A 26,684-nucleotide genomic window follows, 5' to 3' on the forward strand; every position below is an offset into this window, starting at 1 on the left:
GTCTGACCATTATATTTCAGTACAAGATTCTCAGCACCAAACACAAGTCTGACCTTTATATTTCAGTACAAGATTCTCCCCACTAAACATTAACAAAATCATGCATCTGACCACTATCTTACCATACATAAAGAAGAGAGCTTTTTGGGGTCTGAATCACTCACCTGGACATTTCCACTTTTACTTGAAAACAGTTTTATTTACTATTGTTCCTTTTTTCTCCAAAAGGAGAGAAATTTTCAAAATGAATTATGACAAAATATGTCTTTCACCAAAACCGAACAATGATTTCAAACTCTTAATTCTGTTTCTTATACAATGTATTGGACCTTGCAACTCTAGACACATTGCTTACATAAAATTGAGTTTCATTCACCCAAGGCTAAGAAGAGTGTTTAGGTGTTGTCTCAGCCTGTAGGAGGACCTGACTTGTCCTTTAAAGTAAACAGAGTTCCCTTCATCTAAATAAGTTTCAGACAAAATTTTAATCAATTCTGTCATTTCTATATTGAAGAAATTATGAAATCTAGCTGAATTTCCCCTATTGGTTCCCTCAGGCACAAGAGGACAAAGAACCAAAATTTTACGAAATAACTTCCCGTTAACCACAGAACGCATCTAAACAAATTTACCTCCATCCAAACAGAAGGCTTTTAAAGTGAGTTTCTAGTTCCTGTATCAGGTCCTTAAGGGTACCAACTGTTTAAACAAAGACAAGTACACTTATCTGTCATTCCTTAAATCCTAACATTCCTTCGGAAAAAGAACTTTTTTAAAGAATTTACTATACATACCATTTTGGGATCCATCCTTAATGCCCCAGAAGGCCAAGACCACCATTTATACAAAATATGTTTCCTTTCCCCCAGATTACTTCGAATTCTGAGTTAACTTAGTAGAAACACTCTCATCCCAAAAGAAGGATTTTAAACTGATACATTAATATATGTGGACTCACCCTGCCCTGCCCTGCCCTGAAGGTGTCAGATCAACCATTTAACAGTGATTTCTTCAGATGATGGATTCTGAAGAAATTTCCCCTTTCAGGCCCCAACCTCAGGAGAGAAGGCACAAGACCAACCATTTAAATAAATTTGGTTAAAATACCTTCACCTCAACAAAACAAGAATTTCAAAGCAAATCTCTTTTTCCAATTGCCCCACCCCTCTATCCCAAGGGGGCAAAACCCATTATTGATGCAAAATTGATTGCCCTGTCCCCACAGATGCTTCAGACCAAATTAAGCCATATTCCACTCAAATGCTTTTTGATTGAAATGGAAAAAACAACACAATATCATTGAGGCTCCTTAGGATAAAACTGGTCATTACAAAATCTAAACACACTGGAATATATATAAATCTGTATTTTTTATTGATACCAAAGTCACTAAAGATGAAGCCTAGTTGTTTATTAGTCTAATTGAATTCCTTTTGTTACAGTGTGTATTCTGTCTTTGAAAAAACATATATGTAAATGATGGCCTATAATTACCAAATATTTTTCTCACTTTGCGTCACTGCATATTACTTTTGGGTCATGTACAAATCAGATTTATTTTGTGTCATTGTTGAAAAAGATTTTTTTAAAATTTGATCAGACCTTTTAGTGCTCAGTATATGATATTCTACTTCATTACATAGTATTAATTTTGTAGTTACAGTGATATATTGTACTTATTTCTAGGTACAGTGATACATTCTAATAATTTTTTTTAATACATTCTAATAATTTTTGATACACTAATAATTTTCTATATAATACATTGTAATAATTTTCTACTAATTAATACATTCTAATAATTTTCTATACTAATTAATACATTCTAATAATTTTCTATACTAATTGATACATTGTAATAATTTTCTAATTAATATTCTGACTAATTAATACATTCTAATAATTTTACTAATTGATACACTAATTGATACATTCTAATAATTTTCTAATTGATACATTCTGATAATACTAATTAATACATTCTAATAATTTTCTAAACTAATTAATACATTCTAATAATTTTCTAGACTAATTAATACATTCTAATAATTCTCTAGACTAATTGATACATTCTATTTACTATCTAGTTCAAGTGATAAATTGCTGTTCAATCTATTACATTTTATCTTTGAAGTATCTTATTTTAGAAAGTGATTCAGTGTCTATCAAACTCAGAATCAATCATTCTTTCATTGTTTTTCCTATGTTGTTTGTATATATTCTGGATTTCCCTGTGGGGAGCCCCTAAGAATGTGAATGACCCAGACATGGTGACCTAGCTGAGTTGGCCTAGATTAGGTCATTCTGTCTGGTTGTGTGTATGTATGGAGGTGTAGCTTGGTCCCCCTCCACAACACAGACCTGTCATCCTCCAGTCTAATACACATCATTATACAGTTAAAACACCACTAGCCTATTACACGATTGGTTCAATAGGGTTTTGATACCATGGTTACTGTGACCAATTGATTTGCAATCCAAAAATGGAAATCTTGCCAGTGGAGATAAGACATCTACATATATATATATTGAGATTGTATGTAAATAGATTGTGTAGGAGAATGAATCAGTCTCCAACATTATCATAACTCTCAGTTCTTCATCATTACCTATGTTAACTGTCTTCATCAATTCAAAGGGCATTACTGAAGGAGCTTTAGCAACAGTGTGAATGTCACATCCAACTGTCTCATGTTTACATACAAAATACCATCTACATACAGTAGTGTTTCTACTGTCACATGTTTACATACAAAATACCATCTACATACAGTAGTGTTTCTATACTGTCTCAAGTTTACATATAAAATACCATCTACATACAGTAGTGTTTCTACTGTCACATGTTTACATACAAAATACCATCTACATAAAAAAATACCATCCACATACAGTAGTGTTTCTATACTGTCACATGTTTACATATAAAATACCATCTACATTCAGTAGTAGTGTTTCTACTGTCACATGTCTACATACAAAATACCATCTACAAACAGTAGTAGTGTTTCTACTGTCACATGTTTACATACGAAATACCATCTACATACAATAGTGTTTCTATACTGTCTGATGTTTACATACAAAATACCATCTACATACAGTAGTGTTTCTATTCTGTCTCCTGTTTACATACAAAATACCATCTACATACAGTAGTGTTTCTATACTGTCTCATGTTTACATACAAAATACCATCTACATACAGCAGTGTTTCTATACTGTCTCAAGGTTACACACAAAATACCATCTACATACAGCAGTGTTTCTATACTGTCTCCTGTTTACATACAAAATACCATCTACATACAATAGTGTTTTTATACGGTCACATGTTTACATACAAAATACCATCTACATACAGTAGCGGTTCTATACTGTCTTAAGGTTACACACAAAATACCATCTACATACAGTAGTGTTTCTATACTGTCACATGTTTACATACAAAATACCATCTACATACAGTAGTGTTTCTATACTGTCACATGTTTACATACAAAATACCATCTACATAAAAAAATACCATCTACATACAGTAGTGTTTCTATGCTGTGTAACTGAGGGGTAATTGGCCCTGATATTCCTTCATTACATCTTGCTTATTATTACTAATGTATATATCACTTTTCAATATCCTTGTTAAAATACAGACAAAGTAATGATCCAGACACAAAATTTTAACAAAGGGAAAAAACTCTGTAATTAAGCGGTTGCATGCCCTAATATGTACACTGCACATTATATTTGTGTGATCTCTGTATATTGATAAGTTTCATTTTCTACCTTAAAGCAAAGTTATGCTCTTGACAAGATATCTTAATGACGGGCAATAACACTGTAATTGAGGGGTCAAGGGCCCTGAATTTCGTACACTGCATATCGTCTTAATATGATCAACGTATCCACAAGGTTTCGTTACCCTTGTGTTTATTCAAGCAAAGTTATGCTCCAAACACACAAGTTTAACAAAGGGCAGTAACTCTGTGACTAAGGGGTTGAGGGCCCTGAATTTGGTAAAATGCATATCTCCATAGTGTGATCAATGTATACAACACATTTTATGATCCTTGCATAACTGTGGGCAAAGTTATGCTCCAGACATGAAAGGATGGATGGAAAGATGGACAGACGGACCGAGTAGGCAGCGACTATATGCTCCCACGAAATTTTTTAGAGGAGCATTAAAATACTACTATCAAGTATACCATGTGAAGAAAGTATTGGAATTTTTTATATATTATACAATAGCTTTTGTTATTTCAAATCTAGCCCAGGGCAGTGAGGCTGATTACAGGACCCTACAAGACCAATCCATTACCTTTGACTCACTAGTATTCAATCAGGCTAATTAATACTGGATCCCACAGGACCAGGCCCTACTTGTATAAAACATCTCAACTTGAGATTTCCTCAAGTCGCGATATTCCTCAGCTAATATCTCCTCGAAAATATCTTGTATGGAAATTCCGCAAGGAATTTCAGGACATCCTAGCCGATGACTTCCTCCTGTTCCTTGAGAAAATTCTATACAAGCCATTTTTGAGGACATATCAGCTGAGGAAAATCTCGACTTACAAAACATAACTTTATGGCATAAAGATATTTCAAGTTTCAACATGCTTTTAGGTTTATTTTTTACACTTCAACAGTTAAGGCCTGGAGAACAATGTCTTTGTGAAAAAACAACAATGAGAAGAACATTCCAGATGTGTAACTCACATAAGAGATGAAATCAGTTATCTTCCCATGTCTGTTTATCTACCGTTATCTAAATTTAAAGTAAAATGTTTTATACTAAATTTTATATGGTTTCCAATAGAGAGCTAATAACTCTGAAGTAATTACTTTATTTGTATTGTTGGTATTACCAGGTACTGAAATATAACTTGAACCGGTCATTCAACATAACATTTTAGGTACATTTGTCTAGACTGGACATCTCCTGCGACTGTTTCAGAAAGTCAGACACTCGCACCGCCTCATCAACAACATTGATGGCTACTACTATGCTGATCACACAGAGATGGACAGAGACGTCTGGGTATGTTAAGTGGTAGAGAGATGTCGTCAGTGTCATCGTCACAAACATCAAATACAAGGTAAGTCAATCTTCATTGTCTCATTGATCATATTTACAAATAGCTTAAAAATCATTATACATTCTGAACAATTACATATTTATATGTAATGTTATTACTGATAGCAACTCTGGTTCAATCTTTCTATCAAATAAAAGATCGATCTACTGATTTATCAGTACTTCTCACCACCATTCTCTGACACTGGGTACCACAAACACATCCTGTGGGGACAACACTTCTCACCACCATTCTCTGACACTGGGTACCACAAACACATCCTGTGGGGACAACACTTCTCACCACCATTCTCTGACACTGGGTACCACAAACACATCCTGTGGGGACAACACTTCTCACCACCATTCTCTGACACTGGGTACCACAAACACATCCTGTGGGGACAACACTTCTCACCACCATTCTCTGACACTGGGTACCACAAACACATCCTGTGGGGACAACACTTCTCACCACCATTCTCTGACACTGGGTACCACAAACACATCCTGTGGGGACAACACTTCTCACCACCATTCTCTGACACTGGGTACCACAAACACATCCTGTGGGGACAACACTTCTCACTGTCAATTTCTGACCCTGGTACCACAAACACATCCTGTGGGGACAACACTTCTCACCACCATTCTCTGACACTGGGTACCACAAACACATCCTGTGGGGACAACACTTCTCACCACCATTCTCTGACACTGGGTACCACAAACACATCCTGTGGGGACAACACTTCTCACCACCATTCTCTGACACTGGGTACCACAAACACATCCTGTGGGGACAACACTTCTCACCACCATTCTCTGACACTGGGTACCACAAACACATCCTGTGGGGACAACAATTTTCACCGACAATTTCTGACACTGGGTACCACAAACACATCTTGCGAGGACAACACTAATCACCGACAATTTCTGACACTGGGTAACACAAACACATCCTGTGAGGACAACACTTCTCACCGACAATTTCTGACCCTGGGTAACACAAACACATCCTGTGAGGACAACACTTCTCACCGACAATTTCTGACCCTGGTACCACAAACACATCTTGTGAGGACCACACTTCTCACCGACAATTTCTGATTCTGGTACCACATACACCTCTTGTGAGAACAATATTTCTCACTGACACTCTCTGACACCAGTTACCATCAACACGTCTTGTGAGGACAACACTCCTCCCTTACACACTCTGACACCAGTTACCATCAACACCTCTTGTGAGGACAATATTTCTCACCGACACTCTCTGACACCAGTTTCCATCAACACGTCTTGTGAGGACAATACTCATCCCTTACACTCTCCGACACCAGTTACCATCAACACGTCTTGTGAGGACAATACTCATCCCTTACACTCTCCGACACCAGTTACCATCAACACGTCTTGTGAGGACAATACTCATCCCTTACACTCTCCGACACCAGTTACCATCAACACGTCTTGTGAGGACAATACTCCTCCCTTACATTCTCTGACACCAGTTACCATCAACACGTCTTGTGAGGACAATACTCCTCCCTTACACTCTGTGACACCAGTTGCCATCAACACATCTTGTGAGGACAATACTCCTCCCTTACACTCTGTGACACCAGTTACCATCAACACGTCTTGTGAGGGCAACACTCCTCCCTTACACTCTCTGACAACAGTTACCATCAACACGTCTTGTGAGGACAATATTTCTCGCTTACACTCTCTGACAACAGTTACCATCAACACGTCTTGTGAGGACAATACTCCTCCCTTACATTCTCTGACACCAGTTACCATCAACACGTCTTGTGAGGACAATATTTCTCACCGACACTCTCTGACACCAGTTACCATCAACACGTCTTCTGAGGACAATACTCATCCCTTACACTCTCTGACACCAGTTACCATCAACACGTCTCGTAAAGACGGTGCCCCTTACTGCCACTCTCTGACACAAGTTACCATCAACACGTCTTGTGAGGACAACACTCATCCCTTACACTCTCTGACACCAGTTACCATCAACACGTCTCGTAAAGACGGTGCCCCTTACTGCCACTCTATGACACACCTTCCTTTTATACCCAAAATTGTCAAGCATGCCCTTGGCAATCAGATTTTTGTTTTACCTACATGTTTATTCTACATGTGATTTGTTCTGAGAAGTACCTCTTTTCAAACATATGAATATCTCATTGTTAATATAAAATTTGTTGAAGACGCTAAAGGAAGTTTAATCAAATAAAGAATTACAAAACAGTGATTTATTGATCAATTGTATATATATAAGAATGTAAAAATCAATATTTAGAATAACAGTGATACAGTCTTGTATAAATACTGTTTATTATAGCTTTCTAAAGACCAGCTACAGAAAACTTAAAGTCATCATATAATAAAGGTGATGTGAGGTTTATATAACAGCATCTTGGCCCATAACACTGGCTCTTGAAAGGGTTCAAATCTTTGGTCCATGAAATTTTGATAGAAAATAATCAAATTTGGTCGAAAAATATTGGCAATTCAATGTTCATATGATTCTGATAATGTCAACTCCAAAAGGTGTAGGTAGACATCTCACTGTTCTATGAAAATTTGTTGTTTTTTCTGGCTGTGATGATATACATTCCCCCGGGATTTAGTACATTACAATGGAATATACCCGTCGGTGCGGCGCGAGTGACATAGGGTCCCTACAATATGTATACCTACTGTCAGAAATCAATGCTCCACACCAGCTTTAGCAGCCTTACATGGACTCTACTTTATCCCAATGGCCAGCAGAAGCAATGTGATCATAGATTTTTTTTAACATACACAAAAAAGAGCGAGCTCTAGAGAGCATGTCTAAGGCATCTGCCTAACCAATAACCTCAGCAATGGCCGCTCGCATGCTCATAGGCTCGACAAAACTGATGTTGCCACGGAAACATACCAATGGGGTATCCACTTCCTTTTCAGGTGAAGTTTGTTGTTTACAAGTAATGCACAGGTAGGATAGTTGTTTATATGGGTGATGCAGACATCATTTGGAGAGAAAGGAAGGGGGGGTGTTAAATATGTGACGTAAGAGCCATCTACACATACGTATACAGAGAAACCAAGCGACACTTCAGCTAAGTTTCACCACAAAATTCCATTTCTCCACTGATCTGAAGACAATAATCTGACCATGAAGAATATTTGAAGATGTGGAGAGCTACAGGTATGGGTGACATAACTAGAAAGGTTCTATAATTTCTGAAAATTTCTCTTTTTGCTCAAAAGACTTGCTTAAATATACGTGACGTAATCTTAGCGCCTTATACATACAAACGATGGAAGCCATGTTTGACCAAATGGACGCACATCTCCAAAATCAATCTTTTTGTACAGAGAGCAAAACTGAAGCATCTTGTATTTCTGGCCTACAGGTATCACAGTTCTCATATCAAATTCATTTATTTCTGTGGCATAACAAATTCTTCTTAAATGTATATTAAACAAATTTCAATAATTTTTTCTATATGGAGGAAGTATTCAGAATAACATGAAGATGGCTTCAAAATTAAGTAAAAACCAAACCAGTTAATAATAATCCAGTGTTACATGTGCTTTATACAAGACATATCAGGAAGTGCTTCATCATTAAGTTAGAAAAAAAATCCTTCTGTCTGTCCATTCACCCTACCATTCACCTGACCAATCACAAGTTATTTCCATACAACACTGTAACATGTATAATGAAATGTGTCTAAGAATTTTCTCATTTTTTTCTTTTTTTATACTTGCAACTTCAAATATCACAGAAACAACATCAATGATTCCCAATTAAAATGACAATATCTTACATTATAAATTATAAGGATGGTTTGATAAAAAATTGATGACTTAACTCATGAGAAATCCTTTGTCAGTAATGTTTTCTGTCATTACAATCAACAGCTAATCACAAATGTTTCATAAGTAAACAAAACAGAAAAAGAAAATCGTTGAATTGTCCTTATCCATTCATTCAAGAAGGCATTGTTTTATCTCATTTTGGGAGAAAGTTTCAAGGGTAGCCTGTATATTTTGGAAATGAAATAAATCCATTTGGGAACTGTGCCCAACACAGCCCCCCTGAAAATCGCTGTGTGTAAAGGGTTATATAATTGTACAAGTGAAATTTCAAGCACTCGTGAGACAAAAATGAGGCCATTCATTATGATGAAAATCATCTTATGTATACATGTTATAAGAAATACACATTGTACATTCAACATTTCATAGTAAAATAAGTTTTTAAAACAAGAAAGAAATATTCTCTTTTGTCCAATTAATAATACTTCTCCTTGGTATAGAAGTAAATACAACTAACCGCACAAATCTGCAACAATTTCAAAACGTTATTAAAACCTAGACATTGGTTCTAGGAATTTTTTATAATATTTTGGTCAGGTGGAAATGAGGTTAACAAGGATAAAAAAGTTTTGAGATAAGTGTTGTGGTGGAGGAGTAGGATACTTTGGGACCTCAGTGATATAAACTATGATATGGATACAAAATTTGCAAATTTTATAAACATCTACGAAATGTTCTATACATACAAAATTCTGTAGCAATATTAGCTACATAAAATATTACAATAATTGGTAAGATATAAGTAGCATATGTAAATTACACCATTTATTAATTCTTGGTACTGGTGCACTTCCCCATCTTGATTCTGACTTTTCTTTCCATCAAATTTGGTTTCCCTTAAGGTTTCCAAATTTAGCCCCTAAGCATCACTGAAGAGTCATAGAAGGACGAAACAAACATGTATATTTGGAGTTCAGTTCATTATTTGACTTTACTGTATCTAATTCTAAATTTGTATTACAGGTGCTGTTCACTTGTGTTTCCTTTGTACAATCATACCTTTTAGTAAAATTGGATTCAACTTGGGTCAATTTTTTTTTAGGACAAAATCGTACTCTACAGTGTAAGTTCAACATATTATACCATCAGAATACACTGCCAGTAAAATATTTGAATGATTTTAGTCCAGATCAGAACACCATATTCAAAATTTTGACAAGTCCCATCATAAGGAGATAGTATAGGGATCTATAAAATAGAAAAGTCCTAGAGAAAAAACAAGAATCCTAGGACTCAAAAATCTGAGTCCCAAAAATCACTGGCTGTACTTCAACAGTGATTCTTGTTAAATGAACTTCAGTTAAACATGAACAATGAAGACAAATTAATTAACACAACAATAAATGTAACATAGAATCACCACCATAAAAATTCTATGTAGTGATGATAATAACACAGCCAAACTGTGCAACAAACATACATGCATATTAACACAAAATCTATAACACACATTTTTGCAATCAAACACATCCATTTCATGTCACAATAGTTTACAACATTATAATACACCCAATGGTTACCATGGGAACACATTATCATAGACTCAAGAAACAGAAACATTTATCTTTCTCCTTCAGGTTTATCTCTATAACTGTCAAAATATTGCTCAATCTTTAACTCAAATTAATCAATTTATTATTACAAAATGACTTGGACACCCCACTAAAAGAGTTAAAATAGAAAAATGAATAAAAACTCACTTTTCCATTGCCCTGGCAACCAACTGAAGGGGAGACCGGCTACCATGACTGAAATGGATGTGGAACAAAAATGGTCAAAGATTTTGATAGAACAGAGTTGAGAATGTCTTACATCTATAATTATATACTTATTTACTGTGACATTTACACTGTGAAAGTAACAGAATAACTGACATAAATCACTAAATCAATTGATGAAAAGCCTGAAAAGCTTGAAAGGGAGATAACTCTAAAACAATGTATCATGTTCAAGGTAGCGTATATCCTTAAATCTTTCTGAATAATTGTCCAAGTCTTTACCAACACATTATAGGTTCAGTCTGTAGATTTAACCATCACAGTATTGATCTTTTACATAAGAACAAAAAAAAAAGTTTAATAACATTAAAAAACATTAAAATGAAAATCACATATAAAATTGAAAACAATTTGAACTTTTAAGTCTTCATAAAACCATCTCACCTGGTCCCATTCTGAAATATTACATGAAAATAAGCCACAATTTCAATCAATTAAAATCAATCAAACAAAGATACAATGCACATCTTAAGATAATTTTTAAATATACAAAGACCAAACAGTGATAGCCATGAGACAGCAAGGACGTTTCTGGAAAAAAAAAATCCTGATTAAGATTTAATGTCTTTGTATATCACTTAAGGTCCGTACATACTGCCAACACAGTCTCACCAGTGTCCTTCTTATACAGGATGATACACTACACTGGGGAAGTCAGTCATTCAACAGTTAAAGGGAGACAATCCACTGCTATAAATGTCAACATTACTTACCATCAAACATGTTCTATTTTCACACTTTTGAGTGATACATACATATATACTTGAAACTGGAATACAATTTCTCATTATTCAAGTATCAAGGTTTGCAGGGACATCTATAAATGTTCTTATCCAGTTTATACTAGAGTTATTTTTTTTTATTCAGTGAATTATCTCAAAACTAAGATGTGTTATATATGTGTTTTATAATTACTGAGCATAAACACAATTCAGATTCATCCTATAACACAACAGAATTTTCTCTTGTTTGTAATTTTTGTAGAAATTTTCCAGGTGTGTGTCGAGGTAGAGTGGGGTCTTAAAATTTGAGCGAGTCCCACAGGAAGAGTAGAAGTCCAGGACCTAAACATCCGAGTCTCAAAAATCACTGTTTGTATGTATACTTCAGAATCAATCTCAAGTTTATAATGTTTGTATATTTAAGAATCCATTTCAACCGTAAACTTTTTGTTGATTGTAGAATCCATTAAATGATCCATCTCAGACACATCAATAATTTGTAAGACAACAGACTGATTCAAGAAGAAATTTTGAGTCTTGTTATTTTGAAGCTCATGTAACTCAAATACACCATTTAAATCCAAGCATTTCATCTATACAAAAAATTTCACACCAAACAAGTCAGTCAAATGATTATCTGAAAGGCTTCCCATGGTCCTCTCCCCCACTCCCCCGACAATGAGATAATAAGGTTCGACTATATCATTAGTAATTATTGATGTAGTCTAACAAGAATTATCATTATGATAAAAAAACTACTTCAAATCTTAATAGATTTTTTATCCTACAATCATGTGTAATAATTATATGTGTCATTACAGATATCAAGCACTTTGTACTTTTATTAAACACTTATTGTATAGGTAGCAACATTTGTTAATTACGACGGTTTAAACCTGACCGTGATTTTAAAGCCAGTCTGTTTCAGAAACAGTTTTTAGACCACCTGTATTCTCAGATTTTTACCTGCCTCTAAATTATTTTGGTCTAAAACTTCAGTCTCCAATTCCTCAATGTGTTTGTTGTTTATTTTCCCTGTTTAAGTCATGTAGATTTCAAAAAAAAAATTTCAACACTTTCTAAAATGTCAAGAAACCAAATGCACTTGCCTGATTTCGTTTGTACCCTTTCACCCTCCCCCTAATTTTCTACTTCTGTGGCACAAAAAATGCCCAATATCTGGCAGGTGATAAGGTAAATCCCGACAAAGGCCTCGAAAATGCTGGTTACATATAATTTTGTAGATGTAGGTGTTGAAGATTCTGAAGATTTTGATGTATTATGCTTGATAAGAACAATTCTACAACATGACCTACTGACCTCAATGGTCATGATGTACTCATTTTTGGATAATTTATGCGTACAGGAAATTCACATTTTATACATAAACTATTTTCATTGTTATTTTCACTATATATATGATTTTGTAACAACTATGTGGTGCTGTTGTATTCTTTTTCAGAGATATTTGGGCCTACTGCTGAAAGTAGTGTGCTAAAATAAGATAGAGCTATTTGCAGTTTATGTACCAAATGTAAGTAGGATTAAATATATCCCTGTGGATGCACAAATCCATCATTGCACTGATTCAATTTAATTCAATAATGTTTATTGTATTTGAGATACAGGTGCATGGAAGTACAATGGCCTCAAAACCAATCCTCTCCTGTGTAGTTCGTTCGTTCAAATCACAAAAATATCCCCCTCATAGAATACTTAAGTTTACAGAAAAGATCTCTCACCTTTCACTGAGGAGACACCTGTTAAATTCCCCAACTAAACACAAAAGGATACTGGGTTACCTAACTTATTATGTGAATTTTCCTTGGTTACTCCAGATTATTTTGAATTCGATTGAACAATGGCAAGGTTCAGAACATACATGTATATATGTACTTGATTGAAATTAACATTATCATACATGTATGAACATTACCAAATTTGTCAAATTATGGGGTGTATCTCTTCATTTAGATTTTGAAATTTCTTCCGGTCAATTTTGGATTTCCTCCACTATATCCTAGGTATCAAAGTTTAGGCTTGTAGAATTACCAACCAGACCTAGAAAGATTGAAAAACTGCAGGATAAAGTAAGTTCACCATTTCACACTTCTGTATCTTGATTTGTACTGAAAAGTGCTCTTCACCTGTTGGTCTTTCGAACAACATTCTTCATACAAGCCACCAACAGTTATTAATGGATGTGTTACAATTGTCATCTAGTGAAGTTTTAATTGAAAAGGGTTTTTTTTACAAATGTCATCTAATGAAGTTTTAATTGAAAAGGGTTTTTTTACAATTGTCATCAAATAAAGTTTTAATTGAAAGGGTTTTTTTTACAATTGTCATCAAATAAAGTTTTAATTGAAAGGGTTTTTTTTACAATTGTCATCAAATAAAGTTTTAATTGACGTTTTTTTTTACAATTGTCATCAAATAAAGTTTTAATTGACGTTTTTTTTTTACAATAACAGATACAGAAAACTACACTTCAGATTTAGTGGAAATTAAGAGTACCTACAAGCACCACAAAATTTTTTAAAGCCTCCTATTGAAAATTAAGAAATTTACCATCAAATGTAAAGGGAATGTCCCTTTTTTGCTGGTTTTTTTGGTAAAAAACTTTTCAAATGTATAAAAAATGACAGCATTATATTTAGGACAGATATTTCTGTTCAGATACAGAAATTGTACTGACGGTCAACTGGCAATAAACTATGAGAGATTTCATAAGGAACATTGTGCCCACCGCTGTTGAACAATATCATATTTTCCTGGTTATAAGCTGTACTGGTTTATAAGCCACAGGGCCAGCTTTTAGCAAATTTTTTCTCGATTTGATCCACATATAACCTCCACCTGAATATAAGCTGTACACTTTCTTATGATACGGAGACCACTGTTGTGACTTTTAGAAATACTGGTAACAGATAATGGAAGGCAGTTCTTACGAAGTGGTAACCATCACCCTGACCAAAGTTTGTTGATATAACAGACAATGAAGGGCAATTTAAAATCAAGATCATCAGGTGAAACATTTAGTAAAGTTTGCAAATGAATCATACACAAATAATCCTTTATTTTATTGTTGTATTTCAAAAAATGTAAAGCAGCAATATTTCACTCATTTGGCTTGACAGATTGTCTACAGCTTTAGATATAGAGCTGACATTACCTACAGTTTACTAAACAATCTCTCCATCAGTATCTGTCCTGTTATATATTATTTATATCATTAATGTTAAATTTGACCAAATTCTTATAATTACATATTATTTCTTCTTGTTATGCGAAGCCATTCATATCTTAAACAAGCATGACAGGCATTCTAGAATTGTACCTATAACCTGATGGCCCATTATCCCAGGATGCAAAAGGATATTGTAATCATCCTCTATGGATTCGAGGAAACTGCAAAAGTCCAGAAGATATTATTGTCATTCATATTAAAAGGTATAATTAATTGAATCCACAAGAATGCTATTTCTATTTCAATCTTTGAATCATCCTGTATACCTATTACAAATGATGGTTCAAGACAATCTGTTTCAGTAACAAACACATCACTGCCAGGTACTCATTAAAAAAACTCAGTATCATCTCGTACTGGTGTAAGGGCACGCTTCCTGGGTTTTTTTTTCATCCTGCCAGATTTTTTTTTTGTCCAGAAATACCACACATTACATGCAGGGTAGAATTTTTTGTATAGATACAGAAATACCACATTTTATATTCGGGGTAGAAATCTCTGTACAGATACATAGATATCACTTTACATTCTGGGTAGATAATTCTTTAAATTCAGGGGAGATAATTCTGTGATTGACCTGTCGGAACATTTTCCACAGAAAACAACAAATAATAAGGCATTCCCTATCTACATAGCATGATAAATTCCCCAATTTTGATGGGACAATTTAGAAAAGTTAATAGTATTTGTCCTGAGACTCGTATTTAGATTTCTCTACAGCAAAGGTCTGATTTCTCAGCTTCCTGAGAAACATATCATCTCATGTTTATTTTTGATAAGTTATTTATTAAACTAACAATACAGTTCATAACAGAAATAGATTGCCCTTAAGTGAGTATGGGGGACTTACGCATAAAAAAACTCCTCCATGTTTTATTTGTTTGACGTAATATCTACTATTATGTCATTTTGACTTTTCAGACAAGCTCTGAATTCTATATCTATTCGGGGTATGGGCTTAATACAGACTTGGAATAGCATTTTTGATGTTAGTTGGCCAAGAGCATTCAGTTGACCCTTGATCCTTGACATCAAACAAAAGATAATTTCAAATCACATATCTGAAGGGTCAAATCTTTCTGCAATAGACATGACCCTTCATTCAAACAAGTCAAAACTCATATTTGGGAGTCAAAAACATATCATCAAGGGTCTATTGAATATGTGGGACTTTTCACCAGACATGTGCCAAATGATAATGTTATCTGTAGATTTCTTTGGTTTTTATAACAGAATTTAATCAACATTCACTTTGAATTTGTGACATGTATCACCTGTCCATTATCTACATGTACATTTCATATAGAAAGGGAGACAACTTTTATTTTGATATCTCAAGAAATCTAAATATTTCTTATAAACAAACACTAGTTAAGTTTCTAAGAACAATTTACATGCAAGACAATTTGGAAATGATGATATGTTTCTTGGTGAGAGTGTTTTGGTTGATAAAATTGAGATTTTTGTCATATATATTATCACATCCTGTATTGTTTATTGTGTTTTATAGGTCACTATAAGGTACATCTTAAACATTGGTTAAATTTGTTACAAAGCTAGATTTATTTCATCAATCATATATATCTGTCTTGTAATAATCTAAGGGGGCAAACATACAAAGTCAGACTTTAAGTCACAGGACGGCTTTATTATCAGTGAATTTCCTATCTAAATTTCACAGCAGCATGTGTATGTGTAAAATGGGAAAATACAGCTTCATTTTTTTTGTAATTGGGAATATGTTCAGTATCTTATTTTCTTCGTTTTAGGAAAAAACAGCAATTTATGTCCAAGGAACACTAGACTAGTCAGAATCTGGTACACTAATTAGTAACACTATACAGTACAGTCAGAATCTGGTACACTAATTAGTAACACTATACAGTACAGTCTGAATCTGGTTCACTATACAGTACAATCAGAATCTGGTACACTATACAGTACAGTCAGAATCTGGTACACTAATTAGTAACACTTTACAGTACAGTCTGAATCTGGTACACTAATTAGTAACACTATACAGTACAGTCTGAATCTGGTACACTATACAGTACAGTCAGAATCTGGAACACTAATTAGTAACACTACAGTACAGTCAGAATCTGGTACACTATACAGTACAGTCTGAATCTGGTACACTAATTAGTAACACTTTACAGTACAGTCAGAATCTGGTACACTAATTAGTAACACTACAGTACAATCAGAATCTGGTACACTAATTAGTAACACTATACAGTACAGTCTGAATCTGGTACACTAATTAGTAACACTACAGTACAGTCAGAATCTGGTACACTAATTAGTAACACTATACAGTACAGTCTGAATCTGGTTCACTATACAGTACAATCAGAATCTGGTACACTATACAGTACAGTCTGAATCTGGTACACTAATTAGTAACACTTTACAGTACAGTCTGAATCTGGTACACTAATTAGTAATACTATACAGTACAGTCTGAATCTGGTACACTAATTAGCAACACTATACAGTACAGTCAGAATCTGGTACACTATACAGTACAGTCTGAATCTGGTACACTAATTAGTAACACTTTACAGTACAGTCAGAATCTGGTACACTAATTAGTAACACTACAGTACAATCAGAATCTGATACACTAATTAGTAACACTATACAGTACAGTCTGAATCTGGTACACTAATTAGTAATACTATACAGTACAGTCAGAATCTGGTACACTAATTAGTAACACTATACAGTACAGTCTGAATCTGGTACACTATACAGTACAGTCAGAATCTGGTACACTAATTAGTAACACTATACAGTACAGTCAGAATCTGGTACACTATACAGTACAGTCTGAATCTGGTACACTAATTAGTAAAGTAACACTATACAGTAAAGTCAGAATCTGGTACACTATACAGTACAGTCAGAATCTGGTACACTAATTAGTAACACTATACAGTACAGTCTGAATCTGTACACTAATTAGTAACACTATACAGTACAGTCTGAATCTGGTACACTATACAGTACAGTCAGAATCTGGTACACTAATTAGTAACACTATACAGTACAGTCAGAATCTGGTACACTATACAGTACAGTCTGAATCTGGTACACTAATTAGTAACACTTTACAGTACAGTCTGAATCTGGTACACTAATTAGTAACACTTTACAGTACAGTCTGAATCTGGTACACTAATTAGTAACACTATAGTACAGTACAGTACAGTGAATCTGGTACACTAATTAGTAACACTACAGTACAGTCAGAATCTGGTACACTAATTAGTAACACTATACAGTACAGTCTGAATCTGGTTCACTATACAGTACAATCAGAATCTGGTACACTATACAGTACAGTCAGAATCTGGTACACTAATTAGTAACACTTTACAGTACAGTCTGAATCTGGTACACTAATTAGTAACACTATACAGTACAGTCTGAATCTGGTACACTATACAGTACAGTCTGAATCTGGTACACTAATTAGTAACACTTTACAGTACAGTCAGAATCTGGTACACTATACAGTACAGTCTGAATCTGGTACACTAATTAGTAATACTATACAGTACAGTCAGAATCTGGTACACTAATTAGTAACACTATACAGTCAGAATCTGATACACTAATTAGTAACACTATACAGTACAGTCAGAATCTGGTACACTAATTAGTAATACTATACAGTACAGTCTGAATCTGGTACACTAATTAGTAACACTACAGTACAATCAGAATCTGGAACACTAATTAGTAACACTACAGTACAGTCAGAATCTGGTACACTAATTAGTAACACTATACAGTACAGTCAGAATCTGGTACACTAATTAGTAACACTACAGTACAGTCAGAATCTGGTACACTAATTAGTAACACTACAGTACAGTCAGAATCTGGTACACTATACAGTACAGTCTGAATCTGGTACACTATACAGTACAGTCAGAATCTGGTACACTATACAGTACAGTCTGAATCTGGTACACTAATTAGTAACACTATACAGTACAGTCAGAATCTGGTACACTAATTAGTAACACTATACAGTACAGTCAGAATCTGGTACACTAATTAGTAACACTATACAGTACAGTCAGAATCTGGTACTCTATACAGTACAGTCTGAATCTGGTACACTATACAGTACAGTCTGAATCTGGTACACTATACAGTACAGTCAGAATCTGGTACACTATACAGTACAGTAAGAATCTGGTACACTAATTAGTAACACTTTACAGTACAGTCAGAATCTGGTACACTAATTAGTAACACTACAGTACAGTCAGAATCTGGTACACTAATTAGTAACACTATACAGTACAGTCAGAATCTGGTACACTAATTAGTAACACTATACAGTACAGTCAGAATCTGGTACACTAATTAGTAACACTATACAGTACAGTCAGAATCTGGTACACTATACAGTACAGTCTGAATCTGGTACACTAATTAGTAACACTATACAGTACAGTCAGAATCTGGTACACTAATTAGTAACACTACAGTACAGTCAGAATCTGGTACACTAATTAGTAACACTATACAGTACAGTCAGAATCTGGTACACTAATTAGTAACACTATACAGTACAGTCAGAATCTGGTACACTATACAGTACAGTCAGAATCTGGTACACTAATTAGTAACACTATACAGTACAGTCAGAATCTGGTACACTAATTAGTAACACTTTACAGTACAGTCTGAATCTGGTACACTAATTAGTAACACTATACAGTACAGTCAGAATCTGGTACACTATACAGTACAGTCAGAATCTGGTACACTAATTAGTAACACTATACAGTACAGTCTGAATCTGGTACACTATACAGTACAGTCTGAATCTGGTACACTAATTAGTAACACTATACAGTACAGTCTGAATATGGTACACTAATTAGTAACACTACAGTACAGTCTGAATCTGGTACACTAATTAGTAACACTATACAGTACAGTCAGAATCTGGTACACTATACAGTACAGTCAGAATCTGGTACACTAATTAGTAACACTATACAGTACAGTCTGAATCTGGTACACTATACAGTACAGTCTGAATCTGGTACACTAATTAGTAACACTATACAGTACAGTCAGAATCTGGTACACTAATTAGTAACACTATACAGTACAGTCTGAATCTGGTACACTATACAGTACAGTCTGAATCTGGTACACTAATTAGCAACACTATACAGTACAGTCAGAATCTGGTACACTATACAGTACAGTCTGAATCTGGTACACTAATTAGTAACACTACAGTACAGTCAGAATCTGGTACACTAATTAGTAACACTATACAGTACAGTCAGAATCTGGTACAATATACAGTACAGTCTGAATCTGGTACACTATAAAGTACAGTCAGAATCTGGTACACTATACAGTACAGTCTGAATCTGGTACACTAATTAGTAACACTATACAGTACAGTCAGAATCTGGTACACTAATTAGTAACACTACAGTACAGTCAGAATCTGGTACACTAATTAGTAACACTATACAGTACAGTCAGAATCTGGTACACTAATTAGTAACACTACAGTACAGTCAGAATCTGGTACACTATACAGTACAGTCAGAATCTGGTACACTAATTAGCAACACTATACAGTACAGTCTGAATATGGTACACTAATAAGTAACACTACAGTACAGTCTGAATCTGGTACACTAATTAGTAACACTATACAGTACAGTCAGAATCTGGTACACTATACAGTACAGTCAGAATCTGGTACACTAATTAGTAACACTATACAGTACAGTCTGAATCTGGTACACTATACAGTACAGTCTGAATCTGGTACACTAATTAGTAACACTATACAGTACAGTCTGAATCTGGTACACTAATTAGTAACACTATACAGTACAGTCTGAATCTGGTACACTAATTAGTAACACTATACAGTACAGTCAGAATCTGGTACACTATACAGTACAGTCAGAATCTGGTACACTAATTAGTAACACTATACAGTACAGTCTGAATCTGGTACACTATACAGTACAGTCTGAATCTGGTACACTAATTAGTAACACTATACAGTACAGTCAGAATCTGGTACACTAATTAGTAACACTATACAGTACAGTCTGAATCTGGTACACTATACAGTACAGTCTGAATCTGGTACACTAATTAGCAACACTATACAGTACAGTCAGAATCTGGTACACTATACAGTACAGTCTGAATCTGGTACACTATACAGTACAGTCTGAATCTGGTACACTATACAGTACAGTCAGAATCTGGTACACTATACAGTACAGTCTGAATCTGGTACACTATACAGTACAGTCTGAATCTGGTACACTATACAGTACAGTCAGAATCTGGTACACTAATTAGTAACACTATACAGTACAGTCTGAATCTGGTACACTAATTAGTAACACTATACAGTACAGTCAGAATCTGGTACACTAATTAGTAACACTATACAGTACAGTCAGAATCTGGTACACTAATTAGTAACACTATACAGTACAGTCTGAATCTGGTACACTATACAGTACAGTCAGAATCTGGTACACTATACAGTACAGTCAGAATCTGGTACACTAATTAGTAACACTATACAGTACAGTCTGAATCTGGTACACTATACAGTACAGTCTGAATCTGGTACACTAATTAGTAATACTATTCAGTACAGTTAGAATCTGGTACACTAATTAGTAACACTATTCAGTACAGTACAGTCTGAATCTGGTACACTATACAGTACAGTCTGAATCTGGTACACTATACAGTGCAGTCTGAATATGGTACACTAATTAGTAACACTACAGTACAGTCAGAATCTGGAACACTAATTAGTAACACTACAGTACAGTCAGAATCTGGTACACTAATTAGTAACACTACAGTACAGTCAGAATCTGGTACACTAACTAGTAACACTACAGTACAGTCAGAATCTGGTACACTAATTAGTAACACTACAGTACAGTCAGAATCTGGTACACTAACTAGTAACACTACAGTACAGTCAGAATCTGGTACACTAATTAGTAACACTACAGTACAGTCAGAATCTGGTACACTAATTTGTAACACTACAATACAGTCAGAATCTGGTACACTAATTAGTAACACGACAGTACAGTCAGAATCTGGTACACTAATTAGTAACACTACAGTACAGTCAGAATCTGGTACACTAATTTGTAACACTACAGTACAGTCAGAATCTGGAACACTAATTAGTAACACTGCACTTTATAGTTGGCTATATTCACAGAGGAAAAATTAAATACCAAGCAAACATTTTTATATTTAATTACAATTAGGAAAATACATGCTGTGCTTGTATACATTTCTACACAAATTGAAAGACAAATTTGAAATTAAATATTCATGAAGTAACCCAAACCAGACTGCTGTGTTCTGTAAAATATAACAACTATATAGCTTAATGTGACAAGTTTATGAGTAAATGTCAGTCTTTTTACAGATTTGCAAGAGAATTGAACTTTTAACAAGAGCCCAGGTAAGTCAAACATTTTTTAATGCTGTCAACTTCATCTATAACTTATTTAATTTGAAAAATATGTAAATATTTACATAATAGAATCTAGTATTGAATCAAAGGATAAAGTATTGACATTACCTACTTTAAATCTAATAAACCTATCCCAACATTTATGTGTGTCTTAATTTTATTATTATAATCGTTCATCTTTGAAATGCCACCCTTGGAGGAGTAATACAGCTTAGGTCATATGAAGACGATGTCCACAGATAATGGGGCCAATTTGGAAATGTTTTTATAGTGTCATCACACTGAAATGTCATAATATAGATACAGAGCATCTTTGCATTTTTTCTAGAATACATAGATATATTTCTTAATAGAGAAATTCGGCCCTGGGCAATTATGCATGTAAAATCAAGTAATAAAGGATTCATCAACAACAGCAACTATCTGTGGACAGCTTCACTAGCAAACTTTAAAATTATCACATAACATACTGATAGTAAATTTATTGATATTTTATTGTCCTGTAATAAGCTCACCCCATGACTTTGAGTAACTGGGCTTACTGCAGTGTTTTTGTTCTATGAAATGTTAATTCTCTTCATGAAAGCTGTATCAACCTGTATCAAACATGACAGTGTATGGCTCGGTTAATAAACTTTCACTTCAATGAATGAGGCTCAATACCCCAATCTGACGATTTCCATACTACATCAGTCTTCTCCAGCTTCTTTGGCTTCAAGTGATAGCCTGATAATCAAAACTAATAAGAATAATTAATTGGTTCAGAAATTAATTAACTGATACCAAAATTACAATGATTAATTGCTGGAGGTCAGAAATGATTCAGATTATCACAGATTCAAAAGTAATGTGGTTCATTTAGATTTCATTAATAACAAGCTGAGGAGCTTTTATCAGTGTTGTTCAATATGTAGAAAATTTACACATCAGGTAAAAGTTTCTAATCAACACTCAATTTGAAAAATGCCAAAAAAATTTATGCAAGAAAAAGCCAACTCATGGCCCCAAAAAAGCACCTGTCCATGTGTCCTGACATTTTTGCATTACAGATGAGTGATTATTATTAGTAACTTGTTCATCGGACCAGTCTATTTATTTTGTGTAGTCCCATATACTAATAAAAGGAAACTGACTACTGAACCATTAGCAATTACACATTCTTTTTGTGAGATATTGTTGTGTAAAATTGTAGATTTTCAGTATTTAAGCAGGCAGGCTTATGCCTGTCATGTGTCAGTAGAATCAGAGTTATCAATAAGCAGGAGACATCTTGGTTATGTGAATGGAAATGGCCCATCACATTTCTTTATTTTACCAAACAACCAAAGAAAACGAAGACAGTTACCATGAGACAACCATCTTCAAAGAAAACGGTAACCAAGATGATCTTTTGCAAATCATTCCTTATTGTTATGTTATCCATAGGTTTTTCAAAAACCATATCGCAACTTCTTACGAAAGACAGATCCTTTATTGCGTGATATTTACACATTGTCATCGGATGCATGTCTAGTTGGTCCATACACATTCTGTTGGTAAGTCTCAGCAAAATAATACCAGACATTGACAACTGATTCACAACCGAACAGTTTTACAGTTTGAAACATGATGTGAGTAATCTTTGCATGGTTCTGAAAATTTCTGATGCAAATTTTCTGTACTAATGAATTCTTTGATTGATTAGGTGTTTGTTTGGTTTATAGCCCTTTGAACGATCACGTTCATTTTAAGTCCCTTTGTAGTAGCTGGTGCCTACCTCATAGTACAACATATGGGATACACATCATATGCCATCCAGAGCTATTAAAGATAAAGAGTCTTGTCTATGAACACAACCGTTTCAGCACAAACAGGTCCGTTTCTCAGCTTTCACAGGAAGTGACAGTTTGTGTTTCTCTGGAAGTTTAAAAACAAATCTGTCTGTGCTGATGCTATTCCAACTAGTCCAGTTCTGCTGTTCTGATTATGAGACAGAAACGAGAACTAATTCCTATGATTGCAGACCTCATCATGATCGCCCATTTATACATTTCATTTTATACTTAATATTTATAACTTGTTAAACAATTATTTTCAATTAATCAATATCAACCTAGCTATTTTCTTGTAAGTTCTTTTCCTGGGCAAAACGCATCAATGAATTTTTATGCACTTAAACTCTATACCAGCGCTCTGAAGTCTGACTTTTTTATTAATCACGTGTACCATACAAAATTCCTACACATATCTTATGATTTGTGCATCGTGGATAATTGTATATATGCTAAAATATTTGCCATGTAAATACAAGGAATCAAGACATACATCCCATCGAACATGTACATTTAGTTTTTGTATTTCATCAAAATGTTCCAGTAGACAGTCTAGCCTTCATTAGGATCAACAATATTTCACACTTTCAGTTTTACGAGTAATTTCACTTACATATAGATTGACGTACACAGTGTTTTCAAGTTTCAGCTTAACCATTTCTGTGTATATAATTAAAGCATATGTCAAGGATGACCTGGATTAAGGAAATGCGCAGATTTGGATAAAGGATCAAACATTTAAGTACATGTGTACGAGCTCAGTTGGATTTCTAACTTCGGGTACTTGACCATACCGAAGTAAATTTAGAAATTCTGAATCCATGACAGCTTGAATAACAACACCAGTAGAAATCCAAGCTATCCTCTAACAAACTGACACAGAACATCAATGTTTACACATGTTTCATACTCAATAAAATGTCCCAGTTCGGCTTTATCAGGCAGTAATTAAGACACTAGTCGTAGTCAGGTACAATATTCCCTCGGTTTGTATCATCAAGGGGTGTATGCCAGAAGATGAGTATAGATACAAGATATTACAATCATAAATCTACAAATAAACAATGGATCTCCATTCAGAGGCCGTGGAACATGAAGCATTGTCAACTTGTACTTAGCTTCTAAAACGTAGCTTTTAGGGGTCATGGTCACGTATGTTAACGATACAGGTAATACCACACGTTTTTGCCAGCCTCACTTCCAAAGTAGAAACTCAAAATAAACACCTGTGCTTTAGTGTTTTATTTCCATCTCGACTAGTAAACATGTACAGATGCGTTACCCCTTAGGCGCCCCTCAAATAGCTATCTGGTTTGTTTGGCCGCCATATTGAGTCCCCATTTCCCTTTCAATTCCCTCCAAAAACTGATGAAATAACTACTAACCTTGGTATTGTTATACATTTAGTGTTCAGTTCCTGTGTCGTTATGGCCTTTTCTAACTCATCTAGTCCTCCGGTTTTCTTAAGCTTTTTTACCAGACTTTTAACAGCCTTTTCACTCCATTTATCTTCGCGTTCCGAACTGTCTCCCTTTTTAAAACCGAGGAGCCTTTTGATGATCGGAGGGGTGAACGGTGACATCGCCGTCATCCTGGAAAAGAGCTAATCCCACGGTTACCCGGGGTTCCAGTTAACCTGTCGACTTGTCCTCTTTTGAGAAAATGACACTCAACTTACGATAAACAAACAACGGATTCCATGCAGACTTGATATCGTTGTAGCTCCTCGGTCAATCAAAGGCGACCCCTAGCGGCAAACAATTAGGTACGTTTGTACCGTAATTTCCTATTTATAAACTCCTGGGATTACAAAACTGTATGTAACTCGGTAAACATAGCTATGATCAATGTTTTATGATTATCGGAATTTTTTTACGTACATAGAATTTGTCCATCTTATTTAAATGATCAGTCATGTTACCGTATAATCTCGAAATAAAGGCTGCCGCGCCAACTCTCGAACTACAGCACTTCATATGGAACTGTTTTGATATTCCCACTTAGAGAATGTGGACAAAATATATCGTATACATTAGCTATACATATATAGCTTAAATAACAGAATCATGTGAGGGCTTAAAACTTTCGCAGACGAGAGCGATATTCCATAGAATACGTTGCCATTTCTCCACCTGGTCAGCGTTTTCACACTTTCTGTTTGAACTTCGTTTCTTGTTTGATATGAACTTACAATTTCTTAATATTTCCAAGTTACAAACTTTTAGTCACACTCCACAATTTTATGAAAATTTCCCATGTTTTATATTTTATTGATACGTATTCTATATTGATAACTAATAATGGAACTATAACACTGAAATTGAAAATACGGGAACGCGTACTTCTCTGTTTCGTGACCGCGGTAGGGGATACAATTCACTTCAAAACAAATTCTTCGTAAGGAATCGGAACATTATACATATTTGTACATAGACTTTGTTACGAGTCTCCAACACACATTAGGAAACACTTTGTATGAAAACCGTTTGAGATCTTCGGATGAAACTTAAATAACATCACACAATGAGGTTGAGTAATGTACAAAAACAGATCATTGTGATATCAACTGCACTGTTTCCTGTATAGTCTGGTCCCGAACATAAATTAAATCATCAAAT

The 26,684-nt window shown here is 34.7% G+C and overlaps 1 protein-coding gene across 2 annotated transcripts in view; it reads right to left on the reverse strand.

Annotated features, from left to right (window-relative positions):
• Positions 1-25,784, reverse strand: part of LOC132549480 (mothers against decapentaplegic homolog 3-like) — a 50,101-nt gene extending 24,317 nt beyond the window's left edge. The window contains exons 1-2 of one of the 2 annotated variants that reach the window (XM_060213418.1): positions 25,452-25,784; positions 10,678-10,725 (exon numbers count right to left, since the gene is read on the reverse strand). In XM_060213418.1, coding sequence (XP_060069401.1) covers positions 10,678-10,725; positions 25,452-25,657 — 254 coding nt within the window. In that variant the 5' untranslated portion in view covers positions 25,658-25,784. The remainder of the gene's footprint in view (positions 1-10,677; positions 10,726-25,451) is intronic. The other variant, XM_060213419.1, reaches the window with a different exon arrangement.
• Positions 25,785-26,684: the final 900 nt, after the last annotated feature.

The sequence above is a fragment of the Ylistrum balloti genome, unplaced genomic scaffold (genome assembly GCF_031769215.1).
Source record: "Ylistrum balloti isolate Yb309-2 unplaced genomic scaffold, AGI_CSIRO_Ybal_v1 Utg370058, whole genome shotgun sequence".
Classification (NCBI taxonomy): Eukaryota; Metazoa; Mollusca; class Bivalvia; order Pectinida; family Pectinidae; genus Ylistrum; species Ylistrum balloti.